At 36.3% G+C, this 23,112-nt stretch overlaps 1 protein-coding gene across 1 annotated transcript in view; it reads left to right on the top strand.

Annotated features, from left to right (window-relative positions):
• Positions 1–23,112, top strand: part of LOC107290826 (sodium/hydrogen exchanger 8) — a gene marked incomplete at its 3' end in the record, with an annotated part of 52,568 nt that overhangs the window by 22,351 nt on the left and 7,105 nt on the right. The window contains exons 7-13 of the mRNA XM_015819751.1: positions 1,830–1,864; positions 3,124–3,267; positions 4,459–4,597; positions 11,343–11,448; positions 17,352–17,468; positions 19,936–20,018; positions 21,930–22,041. Of these exons, the coding sequence (XP_015675237.1) occupies positions 1,830–1,864; positions 3,124–3,267; positions 4,459–4,597; positions 11,343–11,448; positions 17,352–17,468; positions 19,936–20,018; positions 21,930–22,041 (736 nt within the window). The remainder of the gene's footprint in view (positions 1–1,829; positions 1,865–3,123; positions 3,268–4,458; positions 4,598–11,342; positions 11,449–17,351; positions 17,469–19,935; positions 20,019–21,929; positions 22,042–23,112) is intronic.

Genomic DNA, 23,112 nt, shown 5'->3' with positions numbered 1-23,112 from the left:
TTGGTGGTTGGACCTAAGATTTTGGGAATTGCATGTCACTTGGAGAATAGTCCAACACTGAGGAATTAATGACACACCAGACATTTCTGGATTAAAAGTCCCAACTATCCTCAACTTTGGCCACGCTGGCTAGGGCTATTGGGAGCTGCAGTTCAGCTTAGTGTAGGATCTGCAATGGAGATTACTGCTTCAAGCCTTTGAACATATGATGAAGGACAGAATCACCAGCTAGAAATGGCTTTTACATTTAGCAATTTCCTCCTCTTTCACATCTATTTAATCAAAGTCTGCTCTCTAAAGCAGTATTTTCCAACTGTGACAAGTACCAAATGTATAGATTTCAATTCCCAGAATTCTCAACAATGGCTGTACAGGCTGGAGAAATTTTGGATGCTGAAGTCCACATATAGAAGTATTCAAATTCTATATGCGATTCTGATCAATTAAATTCTGGTTAACTAAAAGAAAGCTGAGATTAATTAAAAAGGCAAAAAGAATAGCAATTTAAAAAAATGAAAGGAAATAATTGCCCCAGGCAATTGATTATCTTTAATGGAAAAAATATTGCTAAAAGAATGGTTTCTTTGCACAAATCCATCTATCTCCAGAAATCTGTTACTCAAGCTTCATTCTATAAGCACTTTTATCATCAGAGTGATAACTACTTTGATGGCCCACAGTTGGAGAAGGCTACTTAGAAAAGTAGTATAAGTTTACCAAATGATCCTAGATCATCTTGCTATTGCTTCAACTATGATCTTAATTTTCATTTTACTCATTCATTTCATTAGTTTATGCTTCATGGGTTAACTATATGCATATTACTACTGTTTTGTAGACATATTGCAATTAAGCATAAATTGTCCCCTCCACTTGTAATTGCTGAGTGTCAGATGGCATATACATTTAAAATATTATTTATTTGTTGAGAACAATGTAAAGTCATAGCTGCAGTTCTTTGTCTGGTATTGGCCTTTATATGCATTGAGTTCTTCTCAAGAACTTAGGGTGCTGTAATGTATCTATGTAATATATTTGGAAATGCAAGCAGTGTAGGCTTTTGTAATTGACTGATGGAAATTCTAAGTATTGTCTAAAATTTCTGGGTATGGCACCCAGTGTATCAATAACCACTGGGACCACCATACCTTGTCAATTCCATAATCTTTCAATTTTGATATTTAGATTTTGATAGTCTCAAAGGTGCTTTTTCAAAAGGCAACTGGACTTTGTTTTTCCTTGAAGATGTTTCACTTTTCATCCAAGAAGCTTCTTCAGTTCCACTGAAGACGATATGATGTGCTGAAAGCACTATTTGTTGATCTGGGCAAAAATAACATTGATTAGTAATCTTTAATTCGATATCTGATCTTATAAAAATGAAATTACTGCAGTGAGCAGATCCTTGCTTCATTGAACTATAAATTAATAAATTTAGGAATTTTTTTGCATTTCATGGTGAATACATGAGTGTCTTCAGCATTTTATGAGAAATTCAGCCCTTCTTGATGACAGCGTACTATATTAGGTCACAGGAATGTTCATCACAGCTTTATTGAATGCCAGGCTCTTGAGGGAGACCAAAAGACAGCTTTTCTTGAAACATACAGAAATCCACATCAGGGCAATACCTTGGTGAGAATAGAAGATTTATGTTCCAAGAAATCTTCATGGGAAGTAAATCTGGCAGTTTCCTCATTTTTGAAAATACAGAATCCATCTGTAAATTCAAACCAGGAAACTCATTCGTTCCTTAATAGATGGAACAGAGAAGTGGAGAGTAATAGTTAAATTTTACAAGATGTTTCTGTTTTTGTCATTTTTTCTAGGCTGATGTAATTTATAAACTGAATATGACTGACAGGTAAGTTTTGAGAGAACTCTATATAATCTTGTGTGTTTGTAGGAGTCTTCAAGCCGCTACAATGAACACAGTGACTGCATTTATTAGGTTCTTAATTCCTGAGCACTATAGTTAGGAAGGATGCTGATTACTATACTTGTGGCCAATGTTAAGTTCAACGATGATATAATGCTTACCTAGGGTTTAGGTAGATAGGTGGAAATGTGAATCAAAGAGGATATGGGAACTTAACATGGCATAGCAATGTGCCTTCAGCCTTTTAACTGTAAAGAAGTGTCATTGCTTCTTAAATTTAATATGTAGCACCAGATGACTTGCATCACATGGTTTGGCTAAATCTTTATGTATTAATTTTGAAAAAATTCTAGAAAATGGCTGAAAGATTACTAGAAGACAGCAGATATCTATATCTTAGGTGGGATAAGGATCTGAGGAATTAACCGCAGTGATTAGAAAGATACCAATGTAATTCTATATTATGTTGTGTATTGTTTGTTAAAATTTTAATGTTTAAATAGAAGGGATACATGGTTTGATAAAAGTTCTCCAAAGTTTTCTGGGATGTCCTGTTAAATCAGAAAAGAAATCTAAAGTGCAACCTGTTAATAATATTAAATTAAAAATTTAGATTAATTATGATATAATGAATATCTGACATTGAGCAGGTTGCTTTTAAATATTTGAAAAAATATACTATTTTTATTTTTCTTGTTGATAATTGTTGGTCTACATCAGCGGTTCTCAACCTATAGGTCGCGACCCCATTTGGGGTCGATCGACCATTTCACGGGGGTCGCCAAGCAAGGCTGTCCGCCATTTTTTTCCCCCTTTTCCAGCGGGTGCCTTACCTCCCTTGAGCTGGGCCAGCTGGTGGTCGGCCTGCTCCGTCTCTGCCGCTTGCCAGCTACGCCTCGGCCGGCGCAGGAGGCGGAACCACGCATGCGCAGCGCTCCCGGGCAGGGAAAGTCCTCGACTTACGACCGGTTGGGTAGTCCTCGACTTACGATCGGTTTAGTCCTCGACTTACGATCGGTTTAGTCCTCGACTTACGACCGGTTGGGGGTCGCGGCATTAAAAAGGTTGAGAACCACTGGTCTACATGGAATGAGATTCATCTTCTGTTAGAATAAAAAAACAACCCCAATGCATTCCAGGATAATAATTTCAATCCATTGAGGCGTTCCAGGCTTGCTGAGTAACCTTAGTAGCATTTAATAATTCAGACATTATGTTAATGTATTTATTGGATTTCCTGACAGTTTTGCCTTTGGTTCCCTGATCTCTGCTGTTGATCCAGTAGCTACTATTGCTATCTTTAATGCTCTTAATGTGGACCCTGTGCTTAACATGCTGGTCTTTGGAGAAAGCATTCTCAATGATGCAGTCTCAATTGTCCTGACAAAGTAAGTACATTCATGTACATGGAAGAAATTTTTTTTTTGAAATTAAATGCTCATTTAGACAAAGAATAATGTACTTCTTTAAACACTACTTATTTTAATGTAATAAATATGCATAATATGCATTTATGCTCTTTCGCTTAGTATGCTTTTTAATCATCATTCCTCCTTAATTGTCACATTGATGCTTGCCACCCACTCTCATATAAAACAGCCCCAATTATTCTTTCTCTTAGGATCCACAGATGCGCAACCTATATTTAATTACACATAAGGGCAGGAATTTGTGTTGGGGATTTTCTTCAGCACTATAGTCCTTATGAATTTCTTTTAAAAATTCTACTTCATATGAGAAGCTGGTGTGTAAAATCATTCTGCTTCCATGGCTTATATTTGTTGCAGTATTAGTTTCTGGGTTTGAGACCAGAAATAGAGTTATTTTGTACATGTTTACAAAGCTCTGATTTTAATAAATCAGTAGGGTATATTGGGCAAAGTGGGTACTTTCTGATTGCTTGGTTTGAAAGTCATGTAGGTGAAAGTAAATCTTCTTGATTAATTGGATGATGTGCCTAAGGATATCATTATATTTTATTTATTTTTAAAAGCTTTCTATAGGTGACTTCCACATATACATATTAATATTGTCTGATTTGTCAAGGATCTAATTCTTGCCAGCCTTAGTCATATTAGGATCTGGAAATATTTTCATGAAGTATATTCATTCATTCATTCATTCATTCATTCATTCATTCATCCAACTCATCCCTCCGTCCCTTCCTGCCTTTCTCAGAATATAAGTTTATTTCCCTCCCATTTTTTCATTTGCTTGAGGATCAGAAGAGCAAACATCTTATTTTTGATTCTGTTATATTGTACCTTCTTTTTTTTTTCTTTGTCTGTGAAAGAACTGTTAGAAAGATTTCATTTCTTTTGCTGTAAGTAGATACCCTCCTGGCTTATTTTGTATCTTTAGAACAGCTGTATTTCCCTTTGAAAAATAGTGCATCTTGAATTGATTGAATGTCTTTTGTCCTTCCCCTAGACATATTACAATGAAAGCATTTTAAGAGCAATTTTAACAATTACAACAAAAATAAAGCATTTACGGATTCTGCATTCCGAATCCCAGACTTAAGATTCTAATGTGTAATCCCCTTGGTTGTCCTTGTTTTTTATTATTATTATTCTCAGTACAGCAGAAGGTTTGACGAGAGAACATACATCTGATGTAAATGGATGGCAAACCTTTTTACAAGCACTGGCTTACTTTCTGAAGATGTTCTTTGGTTCTGCAGCACTGGGGACTCTGACTGGTCTTATTTCTGCATTAATATCCTTTGCTTTTAGATAAAATAAATATTTGCTCTTTAATAATAACCCTTGGTTACATTTCTGAAGATGATTATTCTTTTAAAACATAACATTTTTATTAGCAAGAGTTAGCAAGTAACAATTTCAGATTTGCATGAAACTTATATTTGTACAAGACTTTCACTAAGGCCCAAGTTGCTCTATAATAACTCATCATGCTTGCTGATGCAGTGTTGCTGGCTGGGGAATTCTGGGAGTTGAAGTCCACACATCTTCTAATTGCCAAGGTTGAGAAACACCATGCTAATGGATGAGACTAATAGATGATTTTCCAGTTGTAGTTTTAGTACATTCATTATATTTTCAATAACGTGTTAGTGCATGTTTCATTTTTCAAATGCATTAGATATCTGATTGATTGAATTTTTATTTTCATGTTGCTTGTTTTAGAATTGAATCCTGAAATTATCCTATATCAAAAATCTATCCAGCTAATTGGCCTGGCTCTTTTAGTATGGAATTTATGTCAGACAAAGAGTTTGATTTTTCATAGCAGCTTGAATTGCTTTTCTGTTATAACATATACTGTATGTTTCATCTTTTCTCCTCTTCCAGTAATATCTGGTGAGCTAAAGCATTATTCCATTATGGTCTGAGTTTTTCTTTTCCAATAAAAATAGAATTCCATAATTCTTTTGTTGTTGTTGTTGTTGTTGTTGTTGTTGAAGTATATGTTTAATTTACTTATTTTGTGTGCCAAGAGTTGATAATGGTTAAGTTGCTAGTGATAAGTAACAAAACTGACATTACTCCTACAGTGTAGATTGGAAAGGGAATTGTAGGAACACAGGAATAATAACAGCAGCAGCACCACAATAATCTTTACTACGACAATTGCTAAGCAGTATGAAAACATAGAAAATCAGTAAAAAAATAGTAGAAAATCATAGAATCACAGAGTTGGGCTGGGTCATTAATTGAAACTAAAATATCCCTGACAAATTGTTGCCCAGCCTTGCTTCACATGAAGTAAAAGGAAGCCCACACTCTCTCTGGGTCAGTGGTTCTCAACCTGTATTCTGTGGGCTCCTGGAGGGGCTGCAGTATCTCACAGGGGTCTCCAAAGGTTTGAAAAAATGTTATGATTTAAACCTTGAGTTATTCTGGGGGATCTGTGGCCATGGTCTGTGGCCACAAAGGGTATTTAAAGGGGATTCATGGTGAAGAAAAAGTTAAGAACCATTGCTCTAGACCAGCAGTCGCGAACTTTTCCAGCTTATATAATGGCATATAAATGGCAGGTGCATGCGCGTGCACAGATCCATTTCTGTGAATGGCAGGTGCACATGTCCTTCAGTTGCACAAATGGAGGATCGCGCGCAAGTGGAGGGTGCTCACACTCATGCATGAAGCTCCACTCTCGTGAGTGGCAGACACTTGCACTCATGTGTGAAGTTCTGCTTGCACAAGTAGAATTTTCTGCGCGAGCCGAGTGGCGTTTCATGCATGTGCACTTGCCCATCTCTCCCGCAGCCTGGTTTCGAACAGGTCGTGGCCTGGTAGTGGACCGCAGCCCAGGGATTGGGGACCCCTGGTTCCCTCCTGAACTGTTCTCATTGTTCAGATTTTTTTTTTGTCACTGAACATGCCTTTCTATCTGTCTTTTATTATTTGGTGAATGATTAATGGTAATACTTCTCTGTTGAGCCGCATGCATAATCTGGCTACATAGGTTATGGTTAGTATATTGAGGACATTGGACATCTTCTCATGACGATTCAACCTATTACGGCTTAGGCTTTTAAGCAATGAATTCTTTTTTTTTCTGACTGGCAGCTGAAAATTGACAGAAAGCTATTAGGCTACGATATGCTTGAGGCCATAAAGACAGATGTCTTTTATTCTACTTCTCAGGATTTCCCTTGTAGGTGCCAAAGACCTTCATCACCTCCCATTTAACTACACTCTCAATTATCTTTGTTGTTTTTACCCTGATGAAAGAAAGCCTCCAGTAATGTTATATAAATCCAAACTCCACATATATGACCAGCAAGAGTATTAAATATTGGTAGAGCTAAAGTTATTTGCTATGGTTGGACTGTGCTTATGAGAAATTCATATTTATTTTTTTGTCATTTTTAGTGCTTTATGCATTCCATCTATTAGACAAAATGCATTATGTCTAACAAAGGAAAACATTAGTTGGACAATTCCAAATAGTTTAGACTACAGTCCAGCTCTCCTTTTAACCACCATTGCCCTTAGCCCAAGAATGTAATAGTTGACATCTAGAACATTTGAAGCAGTTTGGGAGCTCACATTGGGAGGCAGTTTGAGAGCAAATAGGAGTGCAATATACAATTTAGTGAGGTGTTTTTTTTCCCCCGTGATAAGCCGGTAAAAAACATTTTTATTTCTGTGGATTCAATAGATAACATTGTTTATCTAAGGGATGTTTTGTGTTTTCAGTGGAAAATAATATATGAATTTCAGGGTTGAACTGTGGAATCTTTGGTTTTCTCTGAATTTGGTTGTTTTCTTGTAGATATTTCATTACCGAGTTAGGTAACATCTTCAGTACTAGAAAGAATGGGGTTGCCCTGTCAGAGTTGGTGAGGATGTTGTTTTTTCCTCGGTAGTAACTTGATTTGGCAGTTTACCGCTTGATCATTTGTTTGAGTTGTAGTTCCTTGATTTACTAGACTGTTTGTAGTCTAGTATTAATCCTTTTAATCCTGTTATCTGGGTGGTGATTACTGGTGAGATGTTCTGTTCTGTTGTTTCTTTTTTTAGCTTTTTTATTGTTTCTTTAAGAATGGTGTGTAAACTTTGTTTTTCCTTGAGCCTGTTCATGGCTGATTTGTCTGACTGCCAAACTTCTAAAAATTACCTAGCTGTTTTGGATTGAACTTAGTCTAGGATGCTCACAGTTTCTGAGTTGAAACTATGGTTAGGTCTGCCCATGTGTTGTGAAATTATGGAGTTTTCATCATGTCTTCTGAGTCCTGGTTAGTGTTCATGGACGCTCTCTGCTAGTTTTCTGCTTATGTGCCTTACATAGTGGCTGTTAGAGTCCTTATACTGTACTTGTAGATTACTCCTGTTTTTACTTCTTGGGTTACTGGGTCTTGGGTTACTTAAAATGTTTTGGAGGGTTTTAGTTGGCATATGTGCTATGTGATAAGGAGTCCTGGTGGCACAGTGGTTAGGTGCAGTATTTGAGGCAAACTCTGCCCACACCCTGCTGAAGTTTGACTCAGCCTTCCATCTTGCCAAGATCGGTAAAATGAGAACCCATATTGTTGGAGGCAATAAGCAAATAATGCTGATATTGTAATCCACCCAGAGAATGCTGTAAAGCACTGTGGGGCAGTATATAAGTCTAACTGCTATTGCTATGAGATGCCATGTGGCTGTAACCCTTTCATAGCTTGTGTTGGTTGTGAGTTGAGTCATCAACCACTTTTTTATAAAGTTGTATGGGTGTCCATTTTGTTGGAAGTTCTATAGGCAGTCTGTTTCTCTTTTCTGGTGTTCTGAGTTGCTGCAGTGTGTTTGTGCTCATCTGAATAATGTTCTTACGTAGCTCTTCCTTTTTGTGTATATATAATATATATGCATATACATATACATAATATATATTGAATTTTTAAAAAAGTAAAAAATAGACAAGCAGAAAGAAAAATAATTAAAAGAAAAGTCAAGAAAAAAGCCAGATAAAAGTTCAGAAACAAAAGAGAATGAAAAAGTAAAGACAATAGAAAAAGAATGACTTCTAACTTTTTTTTGATAAAGATATAGATGAAGAATATACTTCAAACTCTTACGCTTTAATTAGCAACAGTCCACATTATTTCTGTAATGACATATAATTCTAGTATATAATTTTAATCTTCTATTTCCAAAATCACAATTTCATTTCTTTCATATTTTTTTCTCAAAAAGTCCAAAAGTGGTTTCCTGGTAAAAATAAAATTCAAAGTCTTTTCTTTAATCAAAGGTATCAATTTCACCATTCCTGCCAATCCCATCAGCTTAACCATTCTTCCATTGTGGGTATTTGTAAGACCTTTCGCTTTTATACATACAAGGTGTTCCTCTGATTTGTTGATATATTTCTCTATTAACTGAAAATAGGTAGTGAGGCAGAGGTTGATGAAGGCCATGATTCCGGGTATTTTGATATTAGCATATTTTCTTAGATCGGATGTGTTGTGTAGTACTGCTGCCATGGATTCTTTCACTTTTTCTGGGGTCCCACTGATGTAAAAAGTGTTGTGACATTGAATGAAATCATAATTTCAGCTTCTTTTATTTTAGGTCTTTGATTTTCTGTAGGCACTGTAGTGAGGAGTTGATAGAATATTTGTTCTCTGAACTGTGCAAGCTTTTTTGTAAATTCTTCAGTTATATTGTATTTTGGAATCCCTGGCAAATGATACAATTGGACAAAGAGGTATTCAGGTTTGTGTATTTTGGGGTGTCCATAGAAGTGTAGGAATATGAGAGCTTTTCATCCACTGTTCTTCTTTTTCTGATTGACCTTTCTTGGTTGGATTGTTTAGAATTCTCTTGATTAAGTTGTCTACTTCCTGTACTGGGTTGGTTTTATTAGTATGTAGGCTTCTGACTTCCAGCAATTCTTTGGCTTTTTGTATGTATTGGGATCTGATCATGATAAGTTTTGTTGCTCAGAGGATGAGGGTTTGGTCTTGCTTTAGGTTTTTTGAGGGCTGCTCTGTCCTCCACTTTGAGTTGGTTCTGATTCTTTGTTTGATGGTGGTCTGATTGTCTGCCTTATGTTTTGTCAGGTCTCTGTGGCAAGGCCAATGGTTTTAAATGGTGCTTCTAAGGCTGCAGATTCTAACCAATAAACATCATTTATGTTAAAGTTGAGGCTTTTCGGTGGGATCTTGTGTGTTGTGGTGGATAGTGAGCAACTGGACATTTTGACAACCCATTCAGGTTCGGGTACCTCTTTGCTTCTAGGATTCAGCTTGAGCATTTTGATTTGGAGTTTTCTTTTTCTAGCTTTCGTTAAGGATGTAATCTTGTCAGAATTTTTGTTTGTTTTGGGATCATAGCTTGTTCTAGCATCTCATGTTTTCTGTTTTATCTCAGATTAGAACTTTTAACTTTTTGTTAAAACACAAAAGGTTTTGTGTGTTATCTCAAATTGGTAACTAGAGGTTTGTGTGAGAAATTACACTCACTCATTATCAAGATTTTAGATCATGATCAGACAACCTGTTGTCTTTAGAGGTTTAAATTAATGTTTTACACCACACAGTTACACAATGCCAGATCATTGCACATGCTAATTGGAATGTTTGAGTCATATTGTTAAAAAGAAAAATTGAAGGTATCACATCCTTGATTTAAGTAGGCATACTGTTGCATAATCTAGAATATTTCAGATGTGCTTATAAAAGGGATGTAAAGTGTTTAAAATTGTTTCTTATAAGTATTGGTTGAAACAATTCTTTCTGATGTTTTCAAGCCTAGGATGAAGTGCCTGTGACTTTTCAAATATTAGATTTAGCTTCAGGGATGATGGGTCCTACTGCCTGGAGCTATAGGGAGTGTGAGCTCAACAAGTTTGGGTTAGTGACTATTATACTGAATATTAATTAGCTATAGAGCAACTTGGAAAATTAGAGCATCCAATATTCAGAGTTTCAAAGTAGATTTAGAACAGCATCAAGGCAGGGTTAACCTTTTTAAAAACAGGATTGGACAAAGTGATTCCTAGATGGTGATTATCCAACTTTATGAACCTGTAATTATTCTTGAAAGCAGATCTTTGGATAGACTGAAATATCACATTAGGCAAAATGTCTGTTAAAGTGAATTTCAGAGGTACTTTTTCACTCAATAGATCTGAAAAATTTAAAGGGGAATATTTAAAAGATTAGCTAGTTTACTTGAGGTAGTGTGTTTGTGGTATCCATTCTTAGCCTTGAATATGAAGTATAATAATGGATCATAATTGAAAAGTCAGATTGACTATCCAAGCCAACAAGCAGAAATGTGCCATTGTCTGTATCTTTATTCTTTTTGCAGCTATTTTGGCCACTAAAATTATTAAGTGGCTTCTTTACAGACAAACATCTATGTTAAGCACAGAGAACATAAGTTGGCTTTCATTCCATTAAAGTGTTTAGATAATAGTTTCAAGTAAGTTAAAACCACATATATAGAGTACAAAGAAACTTCACTGTGGAATTGTTTTCTATCTTATAAAATATGTACTCCAGATATATTTACCCATCTGCCCTTAGAACCTTAATCTGTTAGAAGATGATCACTGATAATAATTGTTTTTTCAGCATGTCAAATGAGAGTTACAATTGTATGTAAGGATATTTAAATCTTGTTGAAATCTGTAAAATTTAAGCAGCTTAACAACTACAATATTATTTTCAAGTGAATTTTTAAATGTAATGATTAGGTATAAAGCTAAGAATATTATAAACGTAAAGGCCCTTTTGTAATAAAAGCATTTTTCTATGCGCTCTGTTAGAAGCTTTAAAAATCCTCTAAAAATAATTTCTTATTGTACAGAGCACCATCACCTGGTAGCTTCCGTTATTCCACTTGAAAAATTCCATCAGCTAAAGAGTATGAAGAAAAATAATTGCACTGTATGATTCAACCTGAGATGCTAAGCTTTCTAATGGAGCTCTAATGACAAATGAGAACTTCCTAATCTGACTTTCCTGTTTCATCTTTCTTCTTATTTTACTTAACTATTTGTAATTAACGTACTGAAACATATTGATTTACGAAAAACTCCTTCCCTGGAGTTTGGGATGATGATTATCTTTGCATATCTTCCTTATGGACTTTCAGAAGGAATTTCTCTCTCAGGTAAGTTGCAAAACAAACCCCCTGAAGTTATTGACAGTGTTAAAACAGCTTTCATTTTCCTAGAGCTCTCAGAGTGTTCAAAATTTCTAGTATATTTTCTCCCTGCAATCTTCCATGAAGGCTATAAGGAGAGAGAAGTGGATAATTTATCCTTCCAGTTGTTATGTTTTCTCACATTTAGATTAATTCCTTACTGTACATCCCAAAAGAGATTTTACCAATTTGGAATTTGGGGAACCACTATTTCAAACCAGTATGTAATGTTCCCTGTCTATCTATTATTGCGAAGTTCATAGGCTATGCTAAATCATAATGAGATTTGCTTGGTTTCGGCTTAAAAATAATTATGGTTTTTCATAGAACCATGGAAAATATACTCTAAGATTTGGTTCTACCTAATGCTCAGAATAGGAATACATTAAATCATTCCAGTGGATGGCTATCTAACTACTACACTGTGTGCACAATTATCAGGCAAGTTGTATTTTGGAGGATTGATTTCTTATTGAACAACTAAAGTGCTCTTGATCAATCCAAAATATTAATAAACCTCAAACCTGAATATTTTAAAAAGTAAAAGTGAGATTTTGGCTTTCTTAGGAGAATATCTATGTGTGCACAATTATTGGGCAACTATTAGTGTGCAGAATTATTATGCAACTAAGTGAAAAATGAAAATTTGCCCATCTTGTTTATTTGCATTTGTTAAAGAAAATAATAAACAACTCAAAAAGTAAACATTTCTGATATTTCACACAAAAAAAATCAGTGACCATTATAGCCACCTTTCTTTTCAATAACAGTCATAAGCTTTCCATTCAAGGATTCTGTCAGTTTCTTGATCTGTTGACGATCAATGTTTTATGCAGCAGCATCCACAGCGTCCCAAACACTGTTCAGAGAGGTGTACTGTTTTTCTTCATCATAAATCTCCCATTTAAGAAAGGCCCACAAGTTCTCAATAGGGTTTAGGTCAGGTGAGGAAGGGGGTCATGTCATTCTTTCATCTTTAAGGCCCTTCTGGCTAGCCATGCAGTGGAGTACTTCGATACATGTGATGGAGCATGTATCTTCTTAGATGCAGACTTTTTCTTCTTAGATGCAGACTTTTTCCTGTAACACTGCTTGAAGAAAATGTCTTCTAAGAACTGGCAGTAGGTTTGGGAGTTGATTTTGAGTCCATCTTCAATCTGAAAAGGTCCAACTAGCTCATCTTTAATAATACCAGCCCATACCAGTATCCCACCTCCACCTTGCTGGAGTCTGAGTTGAGTCATAGTGGAGCTCTGTGCCCATTACTGATCCAGCCATGGGCCCATCCATCTGGTCTGTCAAGAATCACTCTCATCTCATCAGTCCATAAAACCATAGAAAAATCTGTCTTCAGATATTTTGGGCCCAGTCTTGCCATTTCAACTTATATGTCTTGTTCAGTGGTTGTTGGCTTTCAGCCTTCCTTACCTTGGCCATGTCTCTGAGCACTGAACACCTTGTACTTCTGGGCACTCCTGGTAGGTTGCAGTTCTGGAATATGACAGCACTGGAGGATAATGGGTTCCCAGTAGCTTCATGTTTGATTCTTCTCAAATCTTTGGTAGTTAATGTGCGTTTTTTCTCTCTCAACATGTTTCTTGCAACCCTGTTGACTATTTGCAACAAAATATTTGATGGTACTGTGATCGTACCCCAATATCTTAGCAATTTCAAGAGCGTTGCATCCTTCTGAAAGACATTTTACAATTTTTGACTTTTCAGAGTCAGTTAAATCTCTTTTTTGGCCCATTTTGCCTTAGGAAAAGAAGCTGCCTAATACTTATGCACAACTTGATATAGGGCAGGGTTGTCAAATTGCTGGCCTGCGGACCGGACGCATCACGAGGAAACCGTGCCCACCCCATTGCCGGCAATGGGGAAAATGTTCCGATACGTTGCGCGATGTCATGTGATGTCACGAGTTTGACATGTCTGATATAGGGTGTTGATCTTCTTAGGCCACATCCTACCTCATTACATAAATACACATCACCTGATATGCTTATATCCACTAATCACTCAAGTTTATACAGCTTGAAGGTGGAAAATATGCATGAAAATGATATGGTCAAAATACTCATTTGTCTAATAATTGTGTACACAGTGTATGAGAAAACGTCCAGCAAAAAATGATTTATTACTGTTCTAGGCAAGTTGTTCTACTGCTTAACAACTTAACAACAACAGCTTAACAACATTAGGACATTCCTTGTGATGTTTATGTTAATATAACCAAAGATTATATTAGCCTTTTTAGGTGCTATGTTCAGTTGATGGTCCAAAAGTATTCCTAGATCATTCTGACGCACATTGTCATACAAGTCAATAGATATTTGACTTTTTATATGTATATGGAGGATTTTGCTTTTGTCACAGATAAACATCTTTCCATTGATTATGGTCCAATTTTTATTTTCACAGAGGTTATTTTGAATTGTAATTTTGACTTCTAAGATATTAACTAATTATCCTAGCTTGGTATCATCTAAAAATTTGAGAAGCAGTTCTGTATCCTACATCATTTATAAAGATGTTAACTGACATTGAACTAAAGACATAATCCTGCAAGACTTTATTCATACTTTACTTTGGGATGATGATGATGATAATAATAATAATAATAATAATAATAATAATAATAATAATAATAATAATAATTAGACAAAAATGCCAAATACAGTCTGAACATCTGACTGACTGTGCTCAGGAATTCTGGGAGTTGAAGTCCACGAGTCATAAAAGAGCCAAGGTTGCCTACCCCTGTCTTAGAGATTAAATTGACACCGACCTTGGCGTTTTCCATAAAACAGTTAAGACTTGGCTTTTTCAGTTAGCCTTGGGATCTGATGTACTGAATTTGTCCTTCCTGCAGAGAAAAGTTCTTTTTAATCTTACTATTGAACTCAGGCATGTAAGCTGCTCAGAATCAGTTTGTAATTGAAGTGACATAAAAGCTTGGAAACTAAGCTAAAATAAAATTGTACTAAGATTGGATTTAAAGATACTGTTCAGTCATAAATTAAAGGAAGAAGCCTATAGATTAGTGATAATCCAGGTACATATACCTTTTGCACTGCACTGTATGTAGTTGGGATTTTTGTATTTTGTATTTTTGTAGTTGGAATGTTTACTTCAGTAATGTATGCGGATAGCAAAATATGTAGTTATTTTAATTGTATACACTAGTAGTATATCAAATTGCTTGAACTAGAAAAGAAGAAAAATGATCTAGAAAGTATATCAAATTACTTGAACTGGAAGAGGAGAGAAGGAAGAAGATTATGACAGTTTTAAAGGACCAAAGTTTTTTCACAATCAGAAACAACCTCTTTTGCTAAATTAAGTATCTAGTGTCGTTATTTTAGTAACATACATTGTACATTGTTTTAGAGTCTGGGATAATAGAACATTTCTACAAAGGTTTAGGGATGTTGTGATTTGACCTTAGTCAAAAGAGATTTACTATGATATCTTGTAGAACAGGGGTCCCCAACCCCCGATCCATGGACTGGCACCGGTCTGTGGCATGCCAGCAACTGGGCCACGCAAACAAGTGAAGCCCCATCCACGGGATGCAGGCAACACGCGAAACCAGGATCCCTCTGGTCTGCGGAAAAACCTCTCTCCACGGAACCTGTCCCTGGTGCCCAAAAGGTTGGGGGGCCCTGTTGTAGAGAGCAAAATTTTACAATTAACTATTCATGTTTATGATTTGAAGTATTCTTATGTATCTGCAAGTGCTGGGAGAACTTGGTCCCAAATATGCCTCTCCCTAAATACACTCCGCCTCTCATTAGTCTAGAACATCTCACAGAGTGAAATGTATGTGGTTGTTGCGAGTAACTGCTTGTCCCCTGCTTTTCTAGTTGTTGTAGTATCATTTGTTAAGAAGCATCATGGGCACCTGATAACAACTGTAAAGTCTAAGCATATTTGTATCCATGCTGATTTTACCAGAAAAATATCTGTTTTGATAGCCACAGCATTTGCAACTTTGCATATGCAATTCAGAGTGGATTTTACAGCTGTTCTCTAGTCCTGAAGTAACCCCCTGGAGAGCCAATGCTTGCTTTTTTTAATAGCTGTTTTATGCCAAATAAAATATTGGAAATTGTAATGCAACTAATAATTAAAATTCTGGAGCACCTTCACTAATAGGTTCATAATCATTCAGTAGAATATTAGATTTAAATTGGATAAAATGAATTACGTAATGCAGCAACTAAAAGGATTGTGATGAATTTGAGGTTCACTGAATCTGTCAGCTGCTATCAGATCACTGTTTTATTCTCATTTTACAGAGGCTTTGCCATCTCTCTGTCTCTTTTGGTATAATATCAAGTATGACTTCTTCATTTTCTTTGTGTGAAACTTGTTTTTGTACTCTGGAAATAAACAGTAGTGTCAAATGACATCCAGTTGGGATCTGGTAATACGATCCATATGATACTGGTTCCATGGAAGCTCCATTCAGTCTCTGCAGCATTGGAGTAGCTTGAAGACTTTCTTCCAGCCCTAAACAGAATGTATAGGAAATGCATGTGAACTGAAGTAATAGCAACTGTTTATGTATGTCATGCTAAGCCATATGTAGCTTTGGATCATTTTCATCGATAAATCAATAAATATAAGGTTTTGAATTATTTGTTTAATTGGGTTTGCTATCTAGTTTTGGACTTGTATGGAGAATAGATCATCTTTCAGGTCATATTTATAGCAATAACAATAGCACTTAGATATACCACCCGATAGTGCTTTACAGCACTCTCTGGGTGGTTTACAATGTCAACATATTGCCCCCAACAATCTGGGTCCTCATTTTACCGACCTCAGAAAGATGGAAGTCTGAGTCAACCTGAGCCCATCTGGATCGAACTCCAGACTGCGGGCAGAATTAGCCTGCAATACTACATTCTAACCACTGCACCACCAGATCTGCATATTTATGCAGAAATATTGAAAATTCAAAAGGCTTCATGAACTATGAAGCACTACTGTAACAGAAAAATCCAATTATTCAATATGTTAGAGTAATAATATGTAGTTGCAGCCTTCAGTCATATGGGAGTGTGGATATAATTTGCAACAGGAGAATATACTCTTCTTCAGGAGCTGAAGTTCAGTAGATTTGAGAAGAAAGTTGGTTGCAAAGATGCCTTTTCAATCATAGCATTATTTTCCTGCAAACATTACCACATTCTCCATATTGAAAGAGTGAGAATATTACTTATAATGAAACCAATATCTGCAATCTATGGTTAAGTCTTAGTTTGGCTATTCTCCTTGAGTCTATTAACTAGTATTTGTTTGTCTATTGTTGGCCTAGTAGAAACAACTTTCAAAGTGTGGTGATATTTTGGGTCCTTTATATATACAATGTTGATTTTCTAATAACTGGAATTATGTAATTGGGAGGGCAATTATTTTGTAATTTCTAGGTTTGGGTCTTTATTTACAATAGAAAAATACAGATTTGGTATTTCATATACAGTAGTGATATTCATCAGACTTAAGTGAAAGCACACTCCAGTGGAAAAACGAAACTCCTGTGTAAGCAGTCCAAGTCCTTCAAAGGTGCTAAGCTGTTCCCAATTTTGAAGTACATTGTGAAAATATTTTATATGCATATTTAGGTGCTTTTGTCCCTTTGGCAGTTGAGCCAAGGGACTGAGCTACTCCGGGCAGCTGGCCCAACCCCTGTTGTTCAATTGTGCAACTGCTAGACCTAAGTTTCCAATCTGAATCACTACTTTTCCCATTCTTGTGCTGCAGAACAATTCTGATTCTTTATTGGCTTGCAATTAGTAGCAGTTTAAGGAAAAACGTGACTTTATATATAGGTATATCTAATTGTGAAATTTTTCTTCCAGGTATCATGGCTATCTTGTTTTCCGGCATCGTAATGTCTCACTACACCCACCATAATCTTTCTCCAGTTACACAGATCCTAATGCAGCAGACTCTGAGAACTGTTGCATTCATGTGTGGTATGTACTGTCTGTTGCTTGGACTCTTACTATCAAGGAAGAATTTTCTAAATGCTTCCTGATTATCCTACTAGTTTTTACTAGTTTTTCCAAATGCTTCCTGATGATCCTACTAGTAATCTAGGGGTTACTACATAAGTGAAATACTTTAATTTAAGCATTAAATATTTTTCAGTTATGATTATCCATTTTTGTCCTGCCAGTTGATCAGGAGCTATGGGCAATGGTGTTGAGAGTTATCTCTAGAGGTGCTCCTTAACCACCCTTCATTTAGTGACCATTCAGAGTTATAACAGCACTGAAAAAAACTGACTTATAACTGGTCTTTGCACCACTGCAACATCCCCACAGTCATGTGATCAAAATTCGGGCACTTGGCAAACGGCATGCATTTATGATGACTAGAGTGTCCTGGAGTGCTGGGGTCATTGATTGCCAGCTGGTTTCTGACAAGCAGCATCAATGGGAGAAACTGGGTTTGCTTAACAATCCATGATTCATTTAACAACTGCAGTGATTCGCTTAACAGCTGTAGCAAAAAAAAGGTTGTAAAATCAAGCACAACTCACTTAACAACTGCTTTGCTAAGCAATGAGAATTGGGAAATGTGTCAGCAACACCTGCAAGACTGGAGAGTAGCAGTCTGGAAGATGCTTATCAGTTCCTGGTGTCTTTTTTCCTGTGAGCACTGACTCTTTCTCAAATTCCTCATCCCTGATCTAGTCTAATGTCTCAAATGCTCCTGACCAGATAAATGTATTTTAAAAATAGTTTTGAAGGTTGCAGCGTATGGCTTCCCTATATCTCAGCAGATGGCAGCACTTTGCAGTCCTTGCTATGGCTGAGAAAGAGATTTTACATTGCAACTTGGTGTATATTCAGACATTTGGTAGGCCCCATTTGATCCAGTAGGACTCCCAACTAAGCATGCATGCCATCGCAGCCTTAGACATTACAATTTGTCGTCATTGATTGATCTATTTTTTTGTGATTTCAAAATCATTCAGAATGTGAATTATGGATAAGAAAAAGCAGAGGTGTTTCTTTAACGGTGGGAGCATTTCTTCACCACAATTCTCAGAACAGACCTACTAATATAGAGTCTGCCAAGCAGAAAAGTCACCTTTACTGACAAGGGGGATAAAATGTGCTGTAAATCTTTTCCTCTCTTCTCCCCCAAGCTCTGGCTAAGTCTTGCCACAAGATTAATAACAAAATGGATTTCTTTTACTTTTTTCTCGCCTCCAGGGTACTTTTAGATGATAGAGAGGCAACATGCCTTCATTTCCATTAAAGGATTATGGATACAGTACCAGGAAGCTATTTAAAAAGGGGGGAAAAATTACATTCATGTGGTTTTCTGTTCTCTGTCCTGTCTAAGATGGCATTTGTTTTTAAATGTATTTATTATTTAGATGATATTAAGCTAAACACAGTATTAATGATAGGGCCAGATGTGAAAAAAAATCTTATAATTTCATGGATGCAGGAATCAGAGGCAGTGCTACACACACACAAAAAAAAGAACACAAGCATAAAACCTGCATCGTTAGACTAGATCACATATTCACTGATCCTTTACCTGTTTTCTTTCACAATAGCTAGCTAGATACTACCAGGAGAGACACATGACCAGAACATGTGGGAAACAGACTTGTGATTTGCCCCATCATTAAGTGTGCTGCTTGTCTTTGAACATGGGCATTCACTGAGCTATTAAAGCTAAATTAATATCAGATCTGAATGGTGCTTTCTGAAGTTTAAAGTGCAGGGACACAGAAGGTTGAACATCTGTTAAGAGAGAAAAAGAGGAAATAGCCGGGGGAAACAGAAGATCCTGAAAAAAAATATCTTGCTGGCAAGACAAATCATACCGCAGTGTTTTGTTGCAGGCCCAAATCATCACTGTTAGCCATACTGTTAGACCTACATGTTGTGTGTTTCTTTTTCAATCTTTTATTTTTGTAAAATCTGGGCTCCATTGCTAAATCTTATGCAGCAGATGCTAGGTTTTAATAGAACCCTGTTGAAGAAACTAAATGCCTGTTGGATTACCAGTGTTTCTCAACCTTGACAATTTTAAGGCATGTGGACTTCAACTCCCAGAATTCCACAGCCAGCAATGCTGGCTGTGGAATTCTGGGAGTTGAAGTCCACATGCCTTAAAATTGTCAAGGTTGAGAAACACTGGATTAGACCCAGACTCTTTGAAAGTAATAACCCAGTGAGAGAAGAATCTCCCAGTCTTTCCTTTTCCTTTTGAAAGAAAGAAGTTATGTATCTGGACATAACAGATTATGTATCTGGACATTTTGAACATTTTTCTTTTTTCTTTTTCTTCGTTATGTCATCTAGTAATGTAAGAGACTGCATCTGCATCAAACATTTCTTTTGAAACTCTTGACATTTTAAAAAATTAAACATAGTGGTACTTTGTGATTACTCATTTCTGATTTTTCTCTTTCAGAAACATGTGTTTTTGCATTTCTGGGCCTGTCAATTTTTAGCTTTCCTCACAAGTTTGAAGTGTCCTTTGTCATCTGGTGCATAGTAGGTATCAAATTATAGTAGAGTTTATTTGTTTCACCTGACCCCAGATTGGCAAGAAAGGCTATATAATGCATCATTGAGAACTCCAATTTATTTATTATTTGTCACAACAATTTGCATGCTACCTACTCATTGGAATCTAGCTGGATTATAATATTAAAAACAATGCAATGTGTACGTATAATAACGCAAACTAGGCTACACTGCAGAGAATTGTTTTCTAAAGGATCTATGAAAATGACTCTTAAAAGTCAGGGTCTTCTGGAAAGCCAGTGGGTGTATAGGACATTCTTTTGCAATTGGACACTGTCCTGATGGTGAACAGTGGTCCTTTTTGAGATTAAAGGGTTTATACACTATATAATTATTACTGTTATCCAGATTTCAGGATGTTCATTGATTTGCATAACGGTCCTAAAACTTAAGAGGAGGGTTATCCTTATAACTCTGTGACATCGAACTGCATATATTCTTATAACAACAGTTGATAATCTTAAAAGATACCACCAAATTCCTTTTAACTTTTGGTTAATGTGGACTAGCATACCTCTTCTCCTGACATGCTAGTTTTTAGTGAACTCAGGTCTGACTCAGTTACAAGGCAGCTTTGTGTTTCTACTTTATTTATTATTCATTTTGAGGCAGCCAAGGCTAGAAAGAAAGGCCGCGGTAAGAGGAGACTAATTGCTAGGGGAGTTGCAAGCACTACCTTATAGGGTCAGGCTAACATTAATTTGGTCTAGCATTTTACTTCCAGGACTTCCTAGTTAGGAATTTCTGTAAATTCATAAGTAATGTGAAAAAGTGACGTTGCATTTATTTACCCTACATATTCTATTTATCTCTTGTATTTATTTCAATTTATATGGTCACCCATCTCAAAGGCATGATGCTGAGCAGTTCACAGCATTTAAAACACAATACAAATTCTTGACATACTGCAGTTTGTTTAGTGACCTTTCATAGTTACAATGGCACTGAAAAAAATGACTTATGACACAATCATTGCAGCATACCCATGGTCATGCAGCATACCCATGGTCAAATCCAGACACTTAAAAACTGACTTATATTTATGGGGGTTGCAGAGTCCCATGGTCATGTGGTCATGTGATTTTCTGACCTCCAAGGTCCCTTCCAACTTTTTATTATTATTATTATTATTATTATTATTATTATTATTATTATTATTATTATTATTATTATTATTATTAGGAAGCCAGATTCACTTAACAGCTGTGTTACGAATTTAACAACTGCAGTGATGCACTTAACAACTGTGGCAAAAAGGTTGTAAAATGGAGCAAGACTCACTTAACAACCATCTCGCTTAGCAACATAAATTTTGAGCTCAATTGTCATCATAAGTTGAGGACTACCTGTATAAAGTATCTAGAATTAAAGAAATATTCCTTTTTCTCTTTGAGCTGAACACAACCTGAATGCTATGAATTTGCTCCTTTTCTTCCCTCTCTTATATAGTATGCTCTCATGCATGTTTGTTTGAGGGTTAAGACCTTCTCTTTTCATTTGCTGTCAAGTGAATTTGTAGTGGACTAGAGCCTTAGCTTAATAATTCCTTAACATCCTTTAAGCATTCCGTCATAGTCAAGAGCAGTTGTAAAGTAGCAAATTAAGGGCTTGCCCCTCCCCTTCCAAATGAGAATTAAATAAAAATAAGCAGAGGTATATATGGGATGTAACGCATCTGAGAAAAAAATGGGTGTGTTAAGCTCCACCCATAAAGTCCTCTTGAAACTGACTTAAGGGCTACCTAAGCTAGCATTCTGTTTCTATATTAGCCCCAGATGCCAATATAGAAGTGACCCATATAGAAGTTACGAATCCCAATCCCCGTTTTCCAATTGTTACTTCTCTTATTAAAAGCTCAATTTTGCTTCTTTTTGACAGGTGCTTGTTCTTTTTGGTAGAGCAGTCAATATTTTCCCCCTCTCTTATTTGCTCAATTTCTTCCGTGATCACAAGATCACTCCCAAAATGATGTTCATCATGTGGTTTAGTGGTAAGTTCTTGCAATTTTCATTCTTAGATATTGTTCTATATAGCACTGTAATTGTAATTGAGTCTTCATAAGATCATGTTAAAACTATATGCTGAGTTTCTGCATAAGAAAACTTTCATTTTCTCTATTTTTGACTGATTGATTGATTGCTATCTCCCACTGTACAAAGGAATTGTCTCCAACTGCTCAGCAAAAAAAAAATGTTTGGGGTAGAGATAAATCTTTCACTGCTCATTTCTAATTCTGTATAGGACATTTTGCATAAAATGAGAAGTAGTTCAGCTTTCTCCCACATGGTCTTATCTAGATGTATTTTGAAAACAATTTATATGTTGACCTAGCAAATTTGCAAAAATGGCTGGGAATTCAGAGTTTCAAGCCCAAGATTATGAATTATTTCCATTTTATATGGATAAGGGAGGGAAAAGTCTAATGAGAGTGACTTCTGCTAGTCTCAGATGGAACTTTTGTCCCAAGTCATATATGGATATAGGACCACCCATGAGCCACATGTTGTCTTTAAAGCCACATGTTGTCTTTTTCTCAAGCCCACCATTGCTCTTCTCCTGTATCTCCTTAAGCATTGATAGCATGTGTAAGGATACATTTCCTCCCAGGTTTTCCCCAGCACAAAGACACCTTATACACATCTTGGCAGGCAGTTAGAAACTCAATTTATATGGAGAAAGTGCTGCCTGGAAGGCAGATCATCTCTATATTTATGTGTCAGTATATTTGCATATAAATGTATTCCCAGTCCATTGCTGAATGCCACATAGAGCCATTAAGGCAAAAAGACTGCCCATTTCTGGACAAGATAGATCTTGGGTATAGAAGGAACAAAAAACTAATGCGGCATAAGACAACCTCAGATTCCAGTGGTGATGAGACGGAGTGGAGGAATGAATGGTTATGAAGGTAGCAGTGACATAGCTTTGTGCCAATGCTTCATTGCAAGCTATTCCTTGTAGGCTATCCTAAACCAGGATGCGTGTCCCTTAATCTTCAGACACCAAACAAAGAAACCATCCTTTTGATAGCTTGAAGAATATTATTTCTAGAGGGGCTGAG

This window comes from Protobothrops mucrosquamatus, unplaced genomic scaffold (assembly GCF_001527695.2).
Source record: "Protobothrops mucrosquamatus isolate PMUCROS unplaced genomic scaffold, P.Mucros_1.0 scaffold975, whole genome shotgun sequence".
Taxonomy (NCBI): Eukaryota; Metazoa; Chordata; class Lepidosauria; order Squamata; family Viperidae; genus Protobothrops; species Protobothrops mucrosquamatus.
The sequence above is the reverse complement of the archived record's forward strand: the minus strand, read 5'-3'. Positions and strand labels throughout refer to the sequence as shown.